The 19,832-nt window shown below is 33.3% G+C and overlaps 2 protein-coding genes across 2 annotated transcripts; one reads left to right on the top strand and one right to left on the bottom strand.

Moving 5' to 3' along the window:
- Nucleotides 1-1,769: 1,769 nt before the first annotated feature.
- Nucleotides 1,770-4,716, top strand: LOC125063335. Its single transcript, XM_047669737.1, has 2 exons — nucleotides 1,770-2,139; nucleotides 2,401-4,716. Exons 1-2 carry the CDS (start codon nucleotides 1,917-1,919, stop codon nucleotides 4,692-4,694), a joined length of 2,517 nt encoding a protein of 838 aa, XP_047525693.1. The 5' UTR covers nucleotides 1,770-1,916; the 3' UTR covers nucleotides 4,695-4,716.
- A 90-nt stretch (nucleotides 4,717-4,806) lies between these two features.
- Nucleotides 4,807-19,559, bottom strand: LOC125063334 (piwi-like protein Siwi). Its single transcript, XM_047669736.1, has 19 exons — nucleotides 19,412-19,559; nucleotides 18,535-18,841; nucleotides 18,081-18,212; nucleotides 17,289-17,448; nucleotides 16,454-16,565; nucleotides 16,079-16,204; nucleotides 15,838-15,939; nucleotides 15,547-15,640; nucleotides 14,853-14,980; nucleotides 13,282-13,542; nucleotides 12,357-12,499; nucleotides 11,409-11,554; nucleotides 9,308-9,419; nucleotides 9,056-9,185; nucleotides 8,213-8,450; nucleotides 7,716-7,792; nucleotides 7,114-7,286; nucleotides 6,525-6,624; nucleotides 4,807-6,123 (listed from the first exon to the last, which is right to left on the bottom strand). The coding sequence occupies exons 2-19, from the start codon at nucleotides 18,833-18,835 to the stop codon at nucleotides 5,959-5,961; spliced, it is 2,700 nt and encodes an 899-aa protein (XP_047525692.1). The 5' UTR covers nucleotides 18,836-18,841; nucleotides 19,412-19,559; the 3' UTR covers nucleotides 4,807-5,958.
- Between the last annotated feature and the right edge of the window lie 273 nt (nucleotides 19,560-19,832).

Raw genomic sequence — 19,832 nt, 5'->3', positions numbered from 1 at the left:
GATATTCTTAATGTTATTAGTAAGTTGGAAGCGATTTAATAATTATTTCATTAGTAATTAATAGTCATAAAATTGCTTTATGAATGACGTAAGTATATTTAATGGCTTAACACAAACCTCTGTGGTTTAATTTAACGCATATTTAGTGCTGTTTTTAATTCCCAGACAAAAACTTAATTGTTTGGGATTTACATCACCTCCTCTTGCAGCAGTACAAGCATTTCCAGATCTGATCAAGATCCCGGCGTTAATTGCATTATAATGCATCGAAACTAGGTTGTTTAGAAGATTAAATAGAAACATGTGTGTATTTTCTAGCGCATAAAGGCAAGGTCTATAAAAAAAACTATTAATAGACAGTTTTCAACAGATCATTTTCTTCTATTATTTGTTATTATCTTAGTGAAAGTCTACAATATAGAGCATGGATATCACAGATCAGTCAGCTGTCAATTCTTTATCTAAACAAAGTGAAATTCATAATTTCAAAAAAATGTAATAAATAAAAGCAATTTTAAAAAAATTACAAAAAAATATTGTGCAAATATGTATGTTCAAAAGATTACTGAATAGTTTCTGAACTTAAATGTTAAATCTGAATCCTGGATATCATGAAAGAGGTTGCCTATCCAAGAGTATTTAAATATGATAAGTTTTTTGTAATGATTTTTTATAATGAAACATGCAAGGAAAAGATCCTGCCCCTGCAACGATTGCTGTAGTAATAAAGTTTACATACGAAAAGATAATCTTAACAGAATTAGTACCATTGAAGATGAATTGAAACATAAACAAGAAGAGTTATTATGCATTGATAAAGAGTTACAAAAGAAAAGGAAACAGTTAAACAAACTCGAGCTCAAAGAGAAATCGAAAACAACTTCCAAACTTAAGCAAGCAGAAAGAAAATTATTTATCGTAACAAAAGCTATAGAAAAATGCAAAAAGTATGAAAAATCCAAAAAGTTACAAAATGGGGCACCCGTTAATGTCGTTCATAACTTTTTTGATAAATTCATAAAAACTGATAAAGATTTAAAAAGCATAGCAAAAGTGAATAAGTACGATTTATTAGCGAATATGCGAAGAGTTTTGTTTCAACCTACGCAAGTAAATACAGTTTCCCCTTGTGGGCAATCTAGATTCTCCAGACCCTCTAAGTCTGAAAGAAAATGGAACGCCTCTGCCCGAGATTGTTATCTAATGTCTCTACAAAGAACGCCTCAATTATGGATTTATCACCGCTGGCCCCAATTTTATACTCAATATTTGAGCGCTAGAGCACAGTGGAGGAATTTACGGGTTTTTTTAATGTTCTTGCTTGGAATATTGTTTTGGGTACCAGCATTCCTTTGCTTGGAAATATTTAAGTGCTGTTTTTGTTCCTGTTGTTGTGACAGATAAATTATATTTTGTATATGCAACAAAATTCTTGTTTTTTTATTTCAAGATAATTACGAATATTTAGGTACTTGCTATTGGATTACTTATAAACTTTTTTATAAGGACTTATTATTCAATTTGTGATTAAAAAGTTAAGAACTACTACTACTATGCTTTCGGCTATAGAGAGTTATAAACTACGTGTTACGCGTAACGCGATGTTACGCGTTCTACGTTGCGCTTTAATTGAGGATATAGGAAAATATATACCGACTCGACATCAAACGCGGCGTCATCAGAATACCTACTTAATATAGTAGTCTATGATATCACAGGATATGCTATATAGCTTTAGGTATAAATGACGTATTCAAAAATATATTTATTACGACATTCTGATGTCACTTTTGCTACAAGTTATATTTTTTATATATTTTTGTTGTACTTACAATAATGTTTAAGGGGTCAAACATAGATTTTATGGCACTACAGTTTAATACGTGACCAAAACCAATAGCAAGATAATTCTAAATATGCATGGGCTACATCTAATAAAGTTTCTTGATAGAGAGCCTGGGAGTTCACAAGTAGTACAACAGAAACCAGAAACAGTTCGCCAACATTGTAACCAAACGGAAAAATTAGTTTCACAAATATTTAAGCCTCAAGTCCATACGGAAAATGAAAGCAGTAAACCAACAAAAAAGACATCAGTGCAACAATGTATAAGTCAAATATTTGGACGACCCAATTTCGGTATTATTAATATTATAATAAGTATATAGTGACCTCGAATGTTCGTACGCTAAGTATCTACGTCTTATTTCTTTCGCCTGTTAACGTAGCGTAGTATCTTTATAGATAGTATAATTATATAAGAATTAGAGCGAGAATATATAACATGTTTGTGAATTGGACGTGTATTAAAATTGATTCACATTGAGCCTAAGAAAAAATATATTGACTCTATGAATTAAAATGTATTTGGATTTCTTTAACGTAAATAACTTTTTTCAGATCTTCCTAGAAGTAAAATCCCAAAACGATTTCATAGCTTTTTGTTGCGTAAAAGGAACACTTTGTCAAATGATTCGTTTTGTACCGATAGAAAAGGTAAACATATTAGAAATAATAAAGAAAAGAGAAAAACGAAACGAAAAAATTTTTTACCACGAAGCGGATCTGTTAGTGACAAAATAGAAGTTCTTTTCAAATCAAAAAATTGGAAATCAAAACGAAGACGGGCGTCTTTGACATTGGATTCTAAAGATATTTGTAAATATGCAATTCATTACAACTCTAAATCATCTCACGACATAAATTATGATAAGAAATCTGTAAATAACAAATTCTGCTGTCGCTTACACATTCCGCAAGTAAAACGTCGTCGCAGAAGCACAACAATCCCAACAGCTTCAAGTGATAGTGCACGTTACCGTAATTTCTACTCAGACCATAACATACAACATACTAAAGCGAATCCAGCATGCCAGCACCACGCCCATCAATTAGGCGGAACATACAATGTTATAGATTTTTCAAATGCCGTTCGTTTTAATCCCAATGATTCTTCTAAATGTGAACCAATACCTCGCGTGTTTGATACCCATCGAATGGTAGTGCCCACTACATCTTTTGATAATTTTAAAGGAGGAGGAGATAATGCAGCTTCATTTCCAGTTCAAGGAACTTGTTCAGTGCCAACTCTTCAGCCAAAAAGTCAGTTAAAAAGTCGTCCTAAATCAAAAGTATTATCGAAGTATAAGAATTCCTCTAGATCGTCAAAGGTTCCTGCCTGTCCTATTTTTATAACCAAAAGCGTAAAATTTACCCTCTTTGCACTCTCTGTTATTATATGGTTTCCATGCATATTGATGATGTCGCTTCTCTGGATAGTATCATATCCTATGAGACCCCACGAAATAATTAAAACAGTAAAAGATATTGAAAGCTGTAAAACAGAGAGATCCCAAAATGATGATCAAGACTTTTGGAAGTCCATTTACACTTGTGTTGCTGGTGCTGTTAAAAAGCTATTGGGTTTCTATGAAGCCATGTTCTCTTTGATTAAAGATAGAAAATTTAAGAGAATAAGTACAAGGATCGGGACTACACAATCTACCTTATTGCGCCGGAATGGAAATATTCAAAAAGGAAAACAATATCCAAACCCTCGAAAGAAGTACAAACTGTATTATGATAATGACAGGGGGTGGGTAATGAAGCCAATCAAAGTAAGGGAAGATAAAGGTTTTGAAAAAACTATAAAAACCAGTGCAGAGGCATTACCTGAAGAAGATAAATTAAATAAGAATGGGCCTACACTTGATTTAATTAAATGTAAAAATGATGTTTCCAAGGTTAAATGCCCATCCAAAGATTCCAAAGTAACTAAAAATGAACAAGAATTAGGAAGTCAAGATCTTTACGCACAAGGCCGACAAGAATCAGTACAAACGAAGGAGCATAAAATTCAAGATATTTCTCGAAATCGACAAAATGAAAACAATAAAACTAAAATTAGCGATTGCTTATGCGACCAAATAAAGAAAAACGTACCCCAAGATGTAAATTGTGTGTGTGAATCTGTGCAAACTGAATGTAAACCACTGAAATCGAAAAATGTCCCAGTTTATTCTAGCTTGCAGAAATCACCTAAATTCGTAACATTTAACGATAAGATACAACCACATTTGGATTCACAATGTATCTGTACAACGGATGTGTTAGAAAATGTTCGGAGACCCTGTCATCTTCGCAATTGCTGTTCGCTCAAAAGTACGAGTATTCATAATAAGCAAAATGTAAAGATGAACGAAAAGAAGGCACCATCTCTACCTGTTATTCAACGAAGGTGTTTGTGTAATTGTAAGCCTAATAAACCGATAGAATGCCTCCACCGTAAATATGCTGTACCAAATAAGTTAAATACTAAACAACGAAGCCATTTTCGACAAAGTAAAGGTCGAAAAAAAGTTATACAGCAAAAATCTAGACCTAAACACAAAAATAAATTTTCACAGTTCTGCCAAAAATTCCGAAAAAAGGCAACGGTCATTATTCAACAGGCCGACAGCAAAGTGTGGAACTGTGATAATTGTGAAGATATTTTTGTTCAAACTATACGGAAAAGACCTTGTGCCTGGGTTCACCGTCGATGGCCAAAATTTTATCCTTATTTTTTGATATTCTGTAAATTTTATGAAAATTTGGCATATGCTATGTTATACGTTTGCACGGCGTGTATTTGGTGTCCTGTTTTCTGTTGGTGTTATATCTGTTGTAACTTATTTTGCAGATGTGTGCTATAAATAAAATGACAATTATTTTTAACCACTATTTAAACTTAATTTGCACTAAGGGAGGTATTGAAGAAGTTTATTAACTTAGTCCTTCAGTTTCATAATAAAAATAAAACACAGGTTTACGAAAGAATCCACGCCCCTATAGTTCGATAAGATACTAATTCAAAGAACGAATTTAATAAAACGTTAAGTTTTAATTGGCTGTAACATGTTAAATGTTTGCAGACTTTATTTAATACTTAGGCAGTTATCAAACTATAGGACAGCGGGAATATTTAATGAAAAAATACTTAAAAAAATAGAGTACCAAAATATGAAGCATTGCTTCGAATCAATCATTCCTCTTAAACAACGCTTAAGTGTAATCATCAAACAGCCCTCATCTCAATAAAAAAGATGGAGGTACTTCAAACAAATCTTAAACTCTATCACAGTAGACATCTAGGAAATGCAACAATATGACACTCGCCAAGTTCGGTTCGAGGTGGGAATTCGGCAGTAGGCGATTAACTTGCCAAGAATTAGAATTAAATCAACAAATGACTAATACTATCACTTCTGTCCCGAGTAAGGACCAATCTCAACTAGTTCCAGAGCAACTGAGCTGCCGGAAGTTTTAACAGAGATTGGTCATCATCAAACATCACAACATAGGCCAAGATCTCAAAGCCAATAAACACATTTATTTAATAAAGTTTTAAGAATAGTCTTGCTAAACAACTTTAAAAACAAGTTAACGAGTCTCTAGGTGTGTTCTGACATATATCATATTGTAACTAAATTCTGGCACTTTGAAATCTTGCTCTAAATAACACTTTCGCTGCATATAACTATATGCTATATAACTTACAAACTAAGTAATAATGAAACAAAATTTTTTTTTTTCTTATAAACTACAAAATGTTCGATAATTTTAACACAAATATATTTTGTACTTTTCGCACATGTATTAACGAGGTATTTCGACAAGTTTAATACGACAATTAATGGTTAATCGTTTGACTTTATTCAAGCTACGAGATTCAAATTAAAATGTAATAAAAAAAGTAAGTACTACTAGTGTAGAGAGACTTTTAGTCTATAACAAGGCACGTCGGACCTAATGTAAGATAAGTGCGAAAACTGATTCAACAAACACTGTTTTAACTTTAATCCATTATATCTTAAGAAATTTCGGACTTTAAAAAAAGCGACTGCAGAATATTACAATCCACATTCAAATACACAAAAGCAGATTGAACTTACAATGTCGTATTTTCCTTAATACTATTTAGATATAGTACAAAGATTCGCTGAGCGAATGGTGTGGCTGATCATGTAAGCTGTTAGCCGTCAAGAAAGCTAATTTATGGGCGTATTTGCAGACGGAGGGGACTCGCACTTGAGAGGAACAGTTGAAGTACATGTGAGTCAGCTTGTACGTCAGACGCTGGATCTAAAATTAAAGAAAATTATATTAAAACGGATAATAAAAGGACATGCAAAGCTAAGTTGTGCTCGGGAGCAAGACATACTACGTTATTAGATAATGAGTAATGCTTACGTAAGCATTATATGTCTTTAATTTTCTTATTTGGTGATTACGTCAACAGTAATTATTTACTATTTTTACACATATTACCCACACGTCTATGCTTGAAAACGAAATGCATTTTCCAGGTTTCCAACTAAGGGGGGTAAATTGCAATAAATCTGATTGCGTAATACTTGAACGGCCCCATATCTAAAACGCTACTAAATCGATTTTCATAGAAATTTAGACGTACAGGTCTCAAACTACTATGATAGGTTTTTATTCAAGACCCATATGAACATTGATAATAGCTTAATACTCACCCTGTCTGGAGACAGTCCACTTGTATCTTCAATGATATTGTACGAGGTTGGAGCGATCGTACCCTCGCGGACTGACTGAGTTACCAAATAGAAGTCGTAACTGAAATAGAAAATAAAATTAAGCTCTTTTCTTTTACATTTGTTATACACAACAAAAAAATTCACATACGCCATCTGAATATATTTCCGTTTTTAAAATGATTGTCGCCGCTTTTAGCAAGGATATCTTTATATCTTATATTATATCAGTATTTCTTTATCGGTAAAAACATAAAATAATCTAATAATATAATTTCTAATGAAATATATAAAATAATATATATAATATAAAAAACGTGTGTGTACTTATGTACACGCGTTAGAGGTTGTACTTCGTTGTTATAACAACATAAAATTCTCTTCAAAAATTGTATTCTACGTTTGTAGAAAAAACGACACTTATAGAAAAAACTAAAATGTTGACTATAGCTAACTTCAGGGTGTCGGTTTTTTGTGACGGTGTGCGCGCGCATCGTAAAAATTTACTCTCATTTTTCCCTAACGCGCCGAAAGTATAACTTCAAAAAAATAAGTAAAGCCAATATCTTACCGCTCCGGTAATGTAACCACGTCGTCAATGACAGTTCCGGGTTTGGGATTATCCCCAGAACGATTCCCGTCGACGAAGATACGCGTGTTGATGCGTTTCGAGACGATTATGAACGCCAACTTGAATTGCGGAGTTCCGTATATTTCAGTTAACACTTTCTTCACTTCTGCAACCTGTTAACGGTTAATCACTATTGTTAATATTTTTTAATTTAAATGACGTGAGAATTAATTGATGTGTTTTAGAAATAAGAAATAATAATTATTATTTTGTTATCTAATATTCTCGACAGCCGTAAAAAGAATATCTTATTCGTAATAAATGCAAATTCGTAATCGAAAATAAAGGTCTGTTTCACAATGTACGGATAACTTCCGAATTAGCTATTTATTACTTATTGGTAGGATTAACACTATTGTTGCGTTTCACGACTGTCAGATAGCGCTATTCGTCTCGTCACATAAAGTCCATAATAAGTTGTGTCCGATGAAGTGTCAAATAGCCCAATTTATCTTCCAAATAATTTATGTGTTGCATAGCTATTTGGTATTTTATCCATACATTGTGAAACAGACCCTAAGTGTGGCCAGTAGTGTATATACCTCGTGGCTGGAGACGTAGGGAATTTGTCCTTCGCCAACGCCGTCCCGGTATACTATAATCATTCCGGGTAATACACCTGAAACAACGTATAAAATGTTATATAATGCTGATATATTATAGATACAGTAATTCCCTCTACAACCCGGTACCCCTATAACACGCTTTCGTGTAACGCGGAGATTTCTCAGGTTATATTTCTGTAGTGTGAAATTTATAATGATTTGTCAAGTATACAATTACTTTTGCGTACCTTTGCACCTTCAATTGTGTTGTGATAAAATTAAATTAATTAACTTTATTAAATTCGCGTTCCTAGTTTTTGAATAGTCCAAAAAAGAGTTACTACAACGCGATTTCCTATAACGCGGTCCCGGTCTACCGCGTTATAGGGGGATCACTATATTCTTGTTTAGCTTGATCATTTTCATTCAGTGAATTATTGAAAGGATACTATAAATTTAAATATTTCACATAGTTGTTTAATATGTAATCTTACCGTTCTTCTCGCGATATCTCTTAACGGCGGAACCGACATTGAAGCTCATATGGGCGGAGAGTTCCTCTCCCGAAGTATGTGCATTAACCGCTGAGAAGTATTGGCTCATGGGCCTGTCAAGGTTGGCCACAAAGGCTCCGTACGAGCGCTCCTTGGACCGCGTGTCGTGGCAAACATCATATCCGATGACCATGAGCGTCGGCAGCGGGATTTCAACCGTCCACGGTGCTCCACCCAGCTGAAATATTGGGCCATTTTTATTAATAACGAAAGCAATTAGTGATATGTAACATTGGGGAATATTTTTTCATCTTTATAATATAACATTCTGATATGTTTAAATTGAATATGAAATTTATTACATTATGGGTGACATTTCACAATCTAAATAAAAAATTAAAAACATTTCATTAAAACTTGTTTCTAGACATTTCAAATGAGTGAGGATCTTATTTGTTTTAGTATTGTTTTTACTGTAATATTCCTATTACAGAGTCTACGTTTCAGTTGTGGTCAAAGAAACTCTTCACTCAATCATATTTTTATTATTAACTCCATTCTTGTGATGCGAGTAAAACTTTCTGGGGTTTATTTTCATCACAAGAATGCTTATAACAATTCTAACTAATACAATCGTATTATGTGCCACAAATTACCAACATTTTTTTATCATTATCTAAATATAATAATAATAAAATTCCGCCATCTTGTCTAGTCAACCGTTCCGAGGTCTGAATTGGTTCTATCGGTGAAAAAAAATAAATGGGTCCAGGCTTTAATTTTTGAATTCGATCCAGCATTTTTAAGTTTATTCATAAGAATATTAGTATAAACACGACTAACCTTGCAATTCATTTGAATGGCGACCTTCGTAGCAATGGACATCGCAGTTTTACTCGTCATATTCCGTGCGCACACAACCTGCGAGGGCACCGCGCGGTCTACGGTGCACTTCTTCTTAATCGCCTTGTATCTATTTTGAACAATATATTATTAACGCTTTTAAAAAGACTTTTAGCTATATACGATATATATATATTTCTTTGAAAAATAGCATATGATGTGTAAATAAGCTTATAGAATCTATTTACTCACTTGTCAGTAGCGGCTCTAGCCAAAACGATAAGCATTATAGTGGGATTTTTACGGGCAATAATTGTATCGCACATATTGGAATAATCCCCACTGCTGTCCCTTTGAATTGTTACTGGAAAAAAAAAATTATACGATTGGACATTATTTAAAAATTATGAGTTTTTAACTCCCTGTAACAAGGCAATTTAATATAGCCTGGTAGTATAAGATCCCGCTATACAACGACCTTCACCGAGATGCTTATTTAATGAAACTTATTTAAACATTTCACCGGTTTGATTATTAGATAAATTCTATACCAATCGAAAGTATGAAGCCCATAGAATATGCAAACGCAATTTTTAATCAATTAATTATTTATGTGTATATTTTTTATGTGACACTAAAGTATATATACATCTTTAGTAAAAAAGAAGGTTATAGTGATACATATATAATACTACTCTGATTAAAAATATTGATTGAAAAAAGTTCAAAAAATTTACTACATGCAAATTATAAAAAACTTTTTTTTTTTAAATATTAATTAAAATACTCTGGACTGAAATTTGCTAGGCAACCCATATGGATTATATTTATTGACATATTAAATTAAACATAACATAAGTTTCATTAAATAAGCATCTCGGTGAAGATATAGCGGGATCTTAGACCATGGGGTTTTTATCGAAACTTGAATTTAAAACTTTTAAACAGTATTTAGATTACACATAAGTTATAAAATATATACAATCAAAACCGTTTACGACGACATCGTTTAGAACAACATACCGGTTATATTGACCAAAATCAAAGGTTCCGGCAGAATTATGTTTAGTTAGGTACTTAATAACAAGTAACAACGTCATCGGCTGTTACGACAACTATCGGTTTTTACGACCAAATATAAGTAGTGCCATAGATGTCGTCATAACAGATTTTTTTTTCATTCAAAAGTCATTTATTCATCTAGGTACAATTTGTACACTCATGCATGTCAATCGCCATCTCACTATCTTATAGCGGCATTAGTGCCCACACATTGTTATCATTTATGTAATTCTTGAACTGTGCAAAATGCATGCGCCCGGTTTTGTATCACCATACCACCTCGCTCACATGTCACCCCCTATTTGAACAACTTAAATTTTCTAACAATGGGGGGTCGACAAAAATTGTATCTGGCTTGTTTATTATTTGACGTGGTATGTACTAAGCAACCGGAATATCTATACAAAAAGCTCCTCTGGCGTAGTAATGCCAACAAGCATAAAGTCAGGAGTTGCACTCAGGAGCTGGCCATTCCCAAGCATCGGACGGCTTCATTTCGTGGGAGTTTTAAATATAACGCGACGAAGTGCTGGAACAATATCCCTCCTCCGTTGAAGTGTCTTCAATTAAAGTCGAATTTTAGTCGCACTTATAAGACACTTCTACTTATGCAACAAAAGTCCCACAAAATTTAGTTTCTACCCATAAAACAAACAAATATCTACTTATTTACGTTTATTCTTATTTTTAACTTTTAATTTAATTCTATTTATTATACACACGATTTACTCACACTTCTTTAATACTTATCTTTAATATTATTATTATTATTTTTCTACTTGGTATTATAATTATTTATTTTATTTTATTAGAGGCGCAAACTAGCTGCTGTGGTCTCTGGCAGAATGACCAGCGCTGTGGAACTTCTTGCTCCTCAGCATAATGCTGAGCCAGGGCCAATTACAACCACAGTACACACACATTGCACACTAGAAGCGAACCGAATGGCAAAAGAAAATTTCTTAATTTTAATTTCTAATTTTTATTGTTTGTGATGTCTTATTTTATTTTATGTTTTCTTTAAGTATTGTTATTTTGTGTGTTTATGTGTGTGTGTTTTTGTTTGTAATAAATGTTATGTTATGTCTTATGTTATAATATCCTTTTTTTATTATGGTGTCCTTGATATAAAGTTTAAACTTATGTAGCGGAAGTTTTTTTGAATTATGTTTTATATTTAATTCTCTTATATTATTAGCTATTTCCTAAATGGGAAGTATCCACGAAGCAGTGCTCCAAGGCAAAAAGCTACCTATTCTATAAGCTACTACGCATATCGATTAGGGCTCACCAATTTCAGGTCTCGGCAGTCTAAATCCACATCCGCCGCCAGTCTTGATTATGAGATCCACGAAAGATTCCGCATCTCGTTGCTGCCGACTCGGGGTGAGCACGACCCACGAAGGTACTTGAGCAATAGTAAGAAGCTGTTTCGATCTGTTTATAAAATTTTGACAAATTTACATCTCCAGAAAAACGAATAAAAAACATACAACCCTTGGTTGTTGATTTTCCTTTCCGTCATATTGCATCCGTTTCTCGATATTTTTTTTATTATACACAGTGATCACTGATCAAGGTTTCATTATGTATTTATAAGTTCCAGAAAAACGTGTATGCATAACATTATAAACATCAATTATTTTGAACATAAGCAAGCTAGCAAGCAACCACAATATAAAAAATAAATAAATAATAACAGTTAAAACTAAATAAAAAAACTTAATTCTCACGAAGAGCTCGATAATCAAAGCTTCTGTCTCACACACAATCGATATTTGGTTTTGCCAGTTTACTCACGATTTTTGCCTTCACCGTAGGAGTGCTAATTGCGCGCAAAGAAAAAAAAATGTGTGTGTACTCATGTACACGCGTTAGAAATTATACTTCTTTGGCGTAACAAGATAAAAATCTTTTCAAAAAATTTATTTTACGTTCGTAGAAAAAACGACACTAACAATAGAAAAAAACTAAAATGTTGACTATAGCTAACTTTAGGATGTCGGTTTTTTGTGACGGTGTGCGCGTGCATCGTTCTCTTATAATTTTTCCCTAACGCGCCAAAAGAAGTATAACATACCAGCTCCAGAAATACGTAAGCTATTGGAATATAAGTAAGGTTTTTCCGAGAAATCAATTGACTACGAAAGTTCCAATAAATAATAATGTAATGTTTGCCACCCCTATGCAAATGTGTCAACAAATTTGTTATAATAATATGTAATTTAATATGACTCACCGCATATCCCTAGTCCAACCGTCATAAGTATCTCCAGCTGGATATTTCGCATTATTTCCCTGGATTATATTCTCGGCAGGCAAATGTCGTCCCTTGAACCGCACCAAGTCATTGGACAGTTTCAACGACCAAGACGCCAGTTCCTGAGTTCATTTATAACATTTTTATTTAATTACACATTGGAGTCAATATTTTAACACATATGTCGCAGCCAACTAGCTTAATTAGCCGTGCAATTAACAGCCTAGTCGTTTAACTAACGGCCTGAAAGAGATTCAGCCGTAGCGTTTGTTACAACATTTAATAAACTGGCTGGCTAATCCTTAGGCCATTCGTACGATTGAGTCATTATTTGGCAAAAATAAAAAAGATAAACATATGACATAACAAACATTTATTTTAAAATTAAAATGTTTAAGTCAAATTCACATTATTTTTGTCATGTATCTGTATATATATGTAAGTTGTGGTTTGGTATCGCCATATTGACAGTTTGAAGATTTACGTTTCGAGTTTGAGAGTGGCAGAAAGTGGAATTAAATTTAAATTAACAATCAACAGGCTAGGCAAGTAATGAAATGCCATCAATCCAATTAATCATTATTGCCTAGCTGTTTAATCAACTGGCTGAACATCTTTCAGGCCGCTAGTTAAACGGCTAGGCTGAGCCTTTAATTTAACGGCTAATTAAGCTAGTTGGCTGCGAGACATGCATGACTACAAAGCTTAGTTTCTATTTTTGCCCATCAACACCCAGTTGGGTCCAATTCCAGTTGTAAATTGAGGCAGGTAGAAAATTGCCCCGTGCCCCATTTGGGCTACCGGACTTCAAAGTGAGCACATTTAAAATTGCCTATTTGTAAAATTATCAAGTTTTATAATATACTGATGTTTTAGAAGATGAATTAATATTTTTTTTACAAACCTGTACGACCTCCGGAGTCTGAGTCAACCTGCGATTGAAGTGGAGCAATTTCTGAATTCGCTGATCGGGGCCTATTTTAGTATGAACGGCCATACTGCGCATGAGTTGAAAATTGGCTCTCATATCATCAGTAAGACCAGTCAATCGGCACAATTCCGGCACCAGAAAGACCAGCTCGGGCATTCCCGCTCGGATGTCGCGAGGCTTCGAACGCGATATTAATAGGGGCTGGCTCATATCCTTGATGTTGATGTTGTATTTCTAAAAAGGAGATTGAGATCTTAACTTCATGTTTCAAAAAGAATTTAACGAGTTGGATGTTCCTTAAACACATTGTTAAAATACATCAACTAAATAAACAAATCAGTGGCGCTACAACCTTTTAGGTCTGGGCCTCAGATTTCTGAATCTGTTTCATGATCAATCTAACAGGCAAGTCAGTGATCATCCTCTTGTGCCTGACACACCCCGACGACTTTTTGGGTCTAAGTCAAGCCGGTTTCTGGACGATATTTTCCTTCACCGATCGAGTTAATGTTAAATGCGCACATATAATAAAACTCCATTGGTGTAAAACCGCGTATCGAACCTACGACCTCAGGGAGAAGAGTCAAACGCTAAAGCCACTAGGCCAACACTGCTCACATGAGCTAAATACAACTCATTATATTTAATTAGGCGAATCATTTAGTAAACCCACAAACATGTAAAAACTAAAAAAAAAATGTGTGCGTGTACTAGGTGTACACACGTAAGAAGTTAAACTTCTTTATGACCTTATTTTTCGAAAAATGATCTACTATATGCAACTTTACAGAAATTGGTTAAATAAAGTTAAATTAGATAAAGTTTAACAAAAGGCTTTTATTATCATAGACATGAATACAAATACAATTATTTCATTTTAACTTATTACTGTACTACTATGTAGTACTAAGATTATTACAGAATTTTATTAATTGTAATAGAATTATTAGTATTACTATCATTGTTATCGTTATTATATATTTTTGTTACTAATGGCTTCGAATCTCTTCGGATCAACCGTGGTAGGGTCAAGAAAAAGATGGCGCGTAACCGAAAAATGTGACAAATGTGTGTAATTTTTTTTCCAACGCCGATAAAGAAGTTTGACTTCAAAAAGCAACATGGCGCGTAACCTGCTACAAATTTTCTCCCATACGTCGATAAAGAAGTTTCACTTCAAAAGATGGCGCGTAACGGAAAAATGTGACGCGTAACGAAAAAATGTTAACACTAAATTTTTTTCCAACCCCGATAAAGAAGTTTCACTTCAATATATTGAATTGTTGTACAAAATGTTAAATTTTATGATCGCACAATTGAATTAAAATTTTCTAGTATTTAAAAAACATGTTTTGTTCCTCACTTAAGGTGAGAATTAGAAAACTTACGTCACAAATGCATTGGATTTTGAAGTATGAAAGGGATAGCTGCAAAGTATGCTTCTGAATGTCACCCTTACTTATATGATGAGGCAGTTAAATATTTAAATAGACCATATTAATATGTATAATTAATTTCTTTAAATTAACTTGTTTCTATCATACCTTCTTATAATAGTCAATGTATGAAATATTTTCATCTTTCATACGGAACGTTGATCTGACAGTAGTTTCCCACGACACGTCGTCAATTCGATACGTTTTCATATTGTAATCAGTCATTACAATTTGACCTGGAATCATAAGTATATTTTATTGGGTTAAGAGAGTACCAACAAAAAAAATTGACTGGTAAAAATTGGTGCTATAATAAGAGGATCAATAGAAAGTCTATGTTATTTCAATTTTCAAATTTGATGCCCTAATCACTTTATTTACATAGCATACATTTATCATTTCAGCTTCAAACGCTTTTCAGAAAATGTGAATTAAATATTAATATTAAAAAATAACTGTTTAAAAAAACACTAGGTCACCTCTTTAGGTTAAAGAAATAGTGGGCCTTTAGGGCCTAGGATTTCTGAATCTGTTTCATGATTATTTGTTAATCTAATAGGCAAGTAGGTGATCAGCCTCCAGATACACGCCCTCGACTTTTTGGGTCTAAGGCAAGCCGGTTTCCTCACGATGTTTTCCTTCACCGTTCTAGCGAATGTTAAATGCGCACATAGACAGAAAGTCCATTGGCGCACAACCGGGGATCGTACCGACGACCTCAGGGATCAGAGTCGCATGCTGAAGCCACTAGCCCAACACTGCTCACTATTTAGGTTTCACATATATTCAGAAAATAACTAACCTCCCAAATCTTGACAAAATTGATGTTTGAACGAAGGCCCTTTAGTGTTGGTATATGTATGCAGCAAGTGCAGAACTGTGTCCATACGGATTACCTACAAAATAATAAAATAATTTATGAAACAACTCAGTTGCATAAATAGTCAGTCGGTAATTGGATGATATTCATAAATACCAGGCAACCTGTTTTTCTTTAATTTTTTTTTCCATAGAATGCCAACCCTTACACGTTGACCCTGACTTTCTTTTCAGTCATTTCAACCGAAATAATGACAAGCGTTGCAAAACTTACCTTGTGCGTTATTTCTGTGACCATCAACAGCCGGTCCTCATATTGGTTGATAGTAGTTTTGTATCCAGGCCAAATTTGCAGGTTGTGTTCGTGCATGTCAACCTGCACATAATAAAACACAACTGCTACTACTAGTGAAATTTTAAAAATCTATTCATAAAAGTTATTGTACACTTTATAATTATTAAACAAATTCAATTCAATTAATCATACCTACAACAGAATAAAAATTTGAGTTTACCTTAGCCTGTGGATCAAAGAAATCTCGCCCGATCAGTTGAAGATTCAGCATGGTGAAGCATTTTCTAATAATAATATTGAAGATTTGTATGTAATGGTAGTCTCCAGGACTGACAGCACAAATCAGCTGCAATAAAAAAAAATTCATATACAAAACATTTTTAAACTTTTCAGAACTTCTATTCTTATGTGTCTTATGACTTCTATCTGTTCTTTATATTTTTATAAATATAAACACAAAAGATGGAAGGGAAATTTTAGGTTTTTGCATTGCAGAAACTTCAAAGGAGAAAAACACAAGAATAAAATATGTTATTTTCTTGTATATGATTAAATAACAATGCGACATCAAAAATAACTAAACATAAAAGTATACCTTGACCAAAATCCGTATTTTCTCCCCATCTGATTTTCGCTCAGAGTAAAATTCCATAGGACTCTGTGGTAGACGATTCACAGTATACAGTGATGTTCCATCAAAAAGACATCTACAAAAATAAAAAAAATAATTTAAACTTTTTAATTAATATTTTAAACTGTATGTTTCATTCATGAATGTCTATTTAACGCTATTTAACGCCTGATTTCCGTATTGGATTTTGTAACCTATATAGTAAACATATACAACTAGTGCTTTTGTAGAGGAAACCTCATCCATAGAGTGGTGATACAGTCAGAGAAATTTGTGGTGGCAACATTAGTTTCAAATACCAAAATAATGTGTACCGCGTCCGGCTTAATGGGAGGGGTATGAGAAGGTATCAAGGAAAAAGGGATTACATTATCAACTGCTCACTCTCCTGAAAAACATCCGGTCGAAGTATCACCACTTTCGGGGGCTGTTGGAATCGAGATGATGATGAAGATACCTTCGGACTAACTACATCGGAATCTCTATTCCTGAAGGTCCTCTACAGTGCAATAAAGATTTCCTTTGACTTCTAGGGTAATACACCGAAATCAGAATAATTATTTTGCATGGCTGGGGCTGGAATACGCCGTGGATATAATGAAGTAAAATAGATTCCTTATTAATTGCACACCATAAAGTTATTGTTATATATTTCCATTAATATAGTTTTAATACAAAACAGTACCAAGACAATTAAAAAGTTACATGACAAATAAAAAAATGTTTAAGATATTGCGTATTATATTATACACAAAATTATAATAAAAATAAATATTAACTATGAACAAAGATGACTCACCCCCCAAAATTTTTGGTGTGTGGACGTAAAAGGGATTTTCTAACACCAGTGCGATCCTCCTCTGGATCAAATTCAACATGGTACTGGTAAAGGCACCATTGAGGAGTAGTCTCCACAGTGAAATAGTTGGCTAGTAGATTTATTGGTGTACCAAATGTTCCTATAGATTAATAAATATGTAGTATTAAGAATAAGTAAACAGAGTTAGTGATATATAGTACCAGTGACTTAATTTTGTCTAATATATCAACTTACAAATTTATTGAGTGATAAAAGGATGTTATAATATAATACTATAATTAAAGGGTAAAATAAAATTCTGTACATTTAAAGCGAGATATTAATAATTAAGGATTTTTTTTTATTCATGTTTGGTGAGATAAATGAACACTTCCAAGATAGCAATATAACATTGTAATGAAATTAGATACCATTTAATACTCATTAGAGAAAATGTAAACACCTACCTGTTAAAACTTTATCATAAATAAAAATAAAGGATAATGGTCCTTACATACGGCTTCAGTAAGTAGCATATTTCAGCTATCAATCAAACTGCTTACAAAGCTTCTCAAAACAGTGATAAAATAAATATACTCAGTAACAATGTATCTGCTGACTATTATAAAACTTTTAAGTTGTAATTGGTAATTTAAGATGTGCAAATAAATTTTACATTGTACAAGTTTATTATGTTAAAATTTAATAATAATAATTGCATTCATTATTCCATTTCCTTCAAAGAAATGAATTTCTTAGCATATTTGAAAATATTTAATAATACAATCTTACCCTTTTTTGATGTAACTGCTTCTGGTCGTGTCCTAAGAACTTGAACTTGATCAGGCAGAACTCTTCCACCACCTCGGAATGAGCCTCGTGACGGTGCAGATGCAACATCACCACTTCCTAATTCTTTTCTACCTGTTGTATTATTATAGGATTAATTGTTTCTTTCTAAAGCGCCGCTATTCTATTCACTTTTAAAGTTAAGTAGACCAAACAGCAAAAATATTAATATGTTGCAGTGAACTATATATGTGTATCAACACTGGAGTGACTGCACATTTTCTGGTGAAACTAATTAAATTTAAGTTAAGATAAGTAATGCCTAATACTTCAGAGAATTTAATGTTACAATGAGTGGCTTGATGTTTTGGTACTTCAATGGAATATATCTGATAAATATTATTGTTAAACATTCCATAGTTATAAACACAAACTAATTTGAACAATTTTAACATACCTATATCCAAATTTTGCATTTTTTGTTGAACATCTACATCTCCAGGGTGTGCATGAGTGGATGGAGTTGAACGATGAGAGGCTCTGCCGGCAGGTTCAGTTGGTTGAGGCACTCCAGCTCTAACATGTGGAGCTACGCTAGGTGGACCCCATGCACTAGGTGGTTGAGGTCTTGGGGCACCCGGACAGGGAGCAGATTGCGCTGGGCGCATTTGTTCCCCCGGACGTCTGTGCTGTTGGTCTCCGTAGCTACCTCGGCCTGCTCGACCGCGAGCCCTTCCTTGCCCGCCACGATCACCCATAACGACCTAATATAAATGCAAAGTCAAGAAAAGTTTTTAGCACGAAAAATCGTCTTATTTGTTACATATAACCAAATATATAATGTAGGTTAAAACTATGCTGATACTGTGATACTTGTTTCGCAATTAATATAGGACTAATAATACCTACTGCAAGTCAATGGCTTTTAACTAATTTGTAGTGTAAAGGAAATTTTACGCACCAACCTGTACTTCTGTGTTTGGGGCAAAATTTTTAGGAAACCTAGCGGATTTTTAAATATTCATTATAATGTAATACATAATATAATAAGGTACCTAACTATTCTAAAATGATTGAGGGATCATATTTAAAACATGGCGTCCTGAACCTCTAAAAAATTTTCGTTTTCAACTTCTTCCCAAAAAAATAAGTTATATTCCTAACATTAAATATATATAATAGAAAATAAAATAGAACTTTAGAGCCAATTACTAAAAATATAATATGCTTAAAGTGTACAAGTTCAAAATGACTGATTAACATCAGTTTTGGATGTAAGTACAAAAAAAATGTTTAACGGAGTTCATTATATTGTAAGTAAACAGAAAAAATACCTTTTATCTATAGTTAATATAGTGCAACTTTTGAACAAATTTTGAATTTTGATGTAGAGATGCTTCAGCAAGTCCGAAACAAGAGCGGAGAGTCTCCTCAGGCGGCCTGCGGCGGACGGTTTACCAATAACCACAAGAATATTTAATACAATGAATATGGCGTTGGGCAGAAACAATAGAATTCAGAAAGTAAAATGGCGATCACAATGGCGGTTATCTTTAATTATTGACTAGAAGAGAAGATAATAACTTCTAATTTTAAATGTTTAATTTTTTTAAGTATTTATGTTAAGATTTTTTAATTTTGTTAAGTAAGTAGTAAAAGTAAATATTTTATTAATATTTCCTTACAAAATCCTTCTAACTTATTTCCTGTTTTAGTTTATTTGGTATGAGGCATGATTGTATTGTTATTTTTACA

This window comes from Pieris napi, chromosome 3 (assembly GCF_905475465.1).
Source record: "Pieris napi chromosome 3, ilPieNapi1.2, whole genome shotgun sequence".
In the NCBI taxonomy this organism is placed as follows: Eukaryota; Metazoa; Arthropoda; class Insecta; order Lepidoptera; family Pieridae; genus Pieris; species Pieris napi.
This window is presented reverse-complemented; position numbering and strand designations above follow the sequence as displayed.

Excerpts from the sequence above, each read along its gene's own strand:
- LOC125063335 (XM_047669737.1), top strand. The coding sequence starts at position 1,917 with ATGCATGGGCTACATCTAATAAAGTTTCTTGATAGAGAGCCTGGGAGT. Across the intron at positions 2,140-2,400 it reads ATTTGGACGACCCAATTTCG|ATCTTCCTAGAAGTAAAATC; the intron begins GTATTATTAATA and ends AACTTTTTTCAG.
- LOC125063334 (XM_047669736.1), bottom strand. The coding sequence starts at position 18,835 with ATGGGTGATCGTGGCGGGCAAGGAAGGGCTCGCGGTCGAGCAGGCCGA. Across the intron at positions 15,641-15,837 it reads TCACAGAAATAACGCACAAG|GTAATCCGTATGGACACAGT; the intron begins GTAAGTTTTGCA and ends ATTATTTTGTAG. Across the intron at positions 13,543-14,852 it reads ACATTGACTATTATAAGAAG|AAATACAACATCAACATCAA; the intron begins GTATGATAGAAA and ends TCTCCTTTTTAG.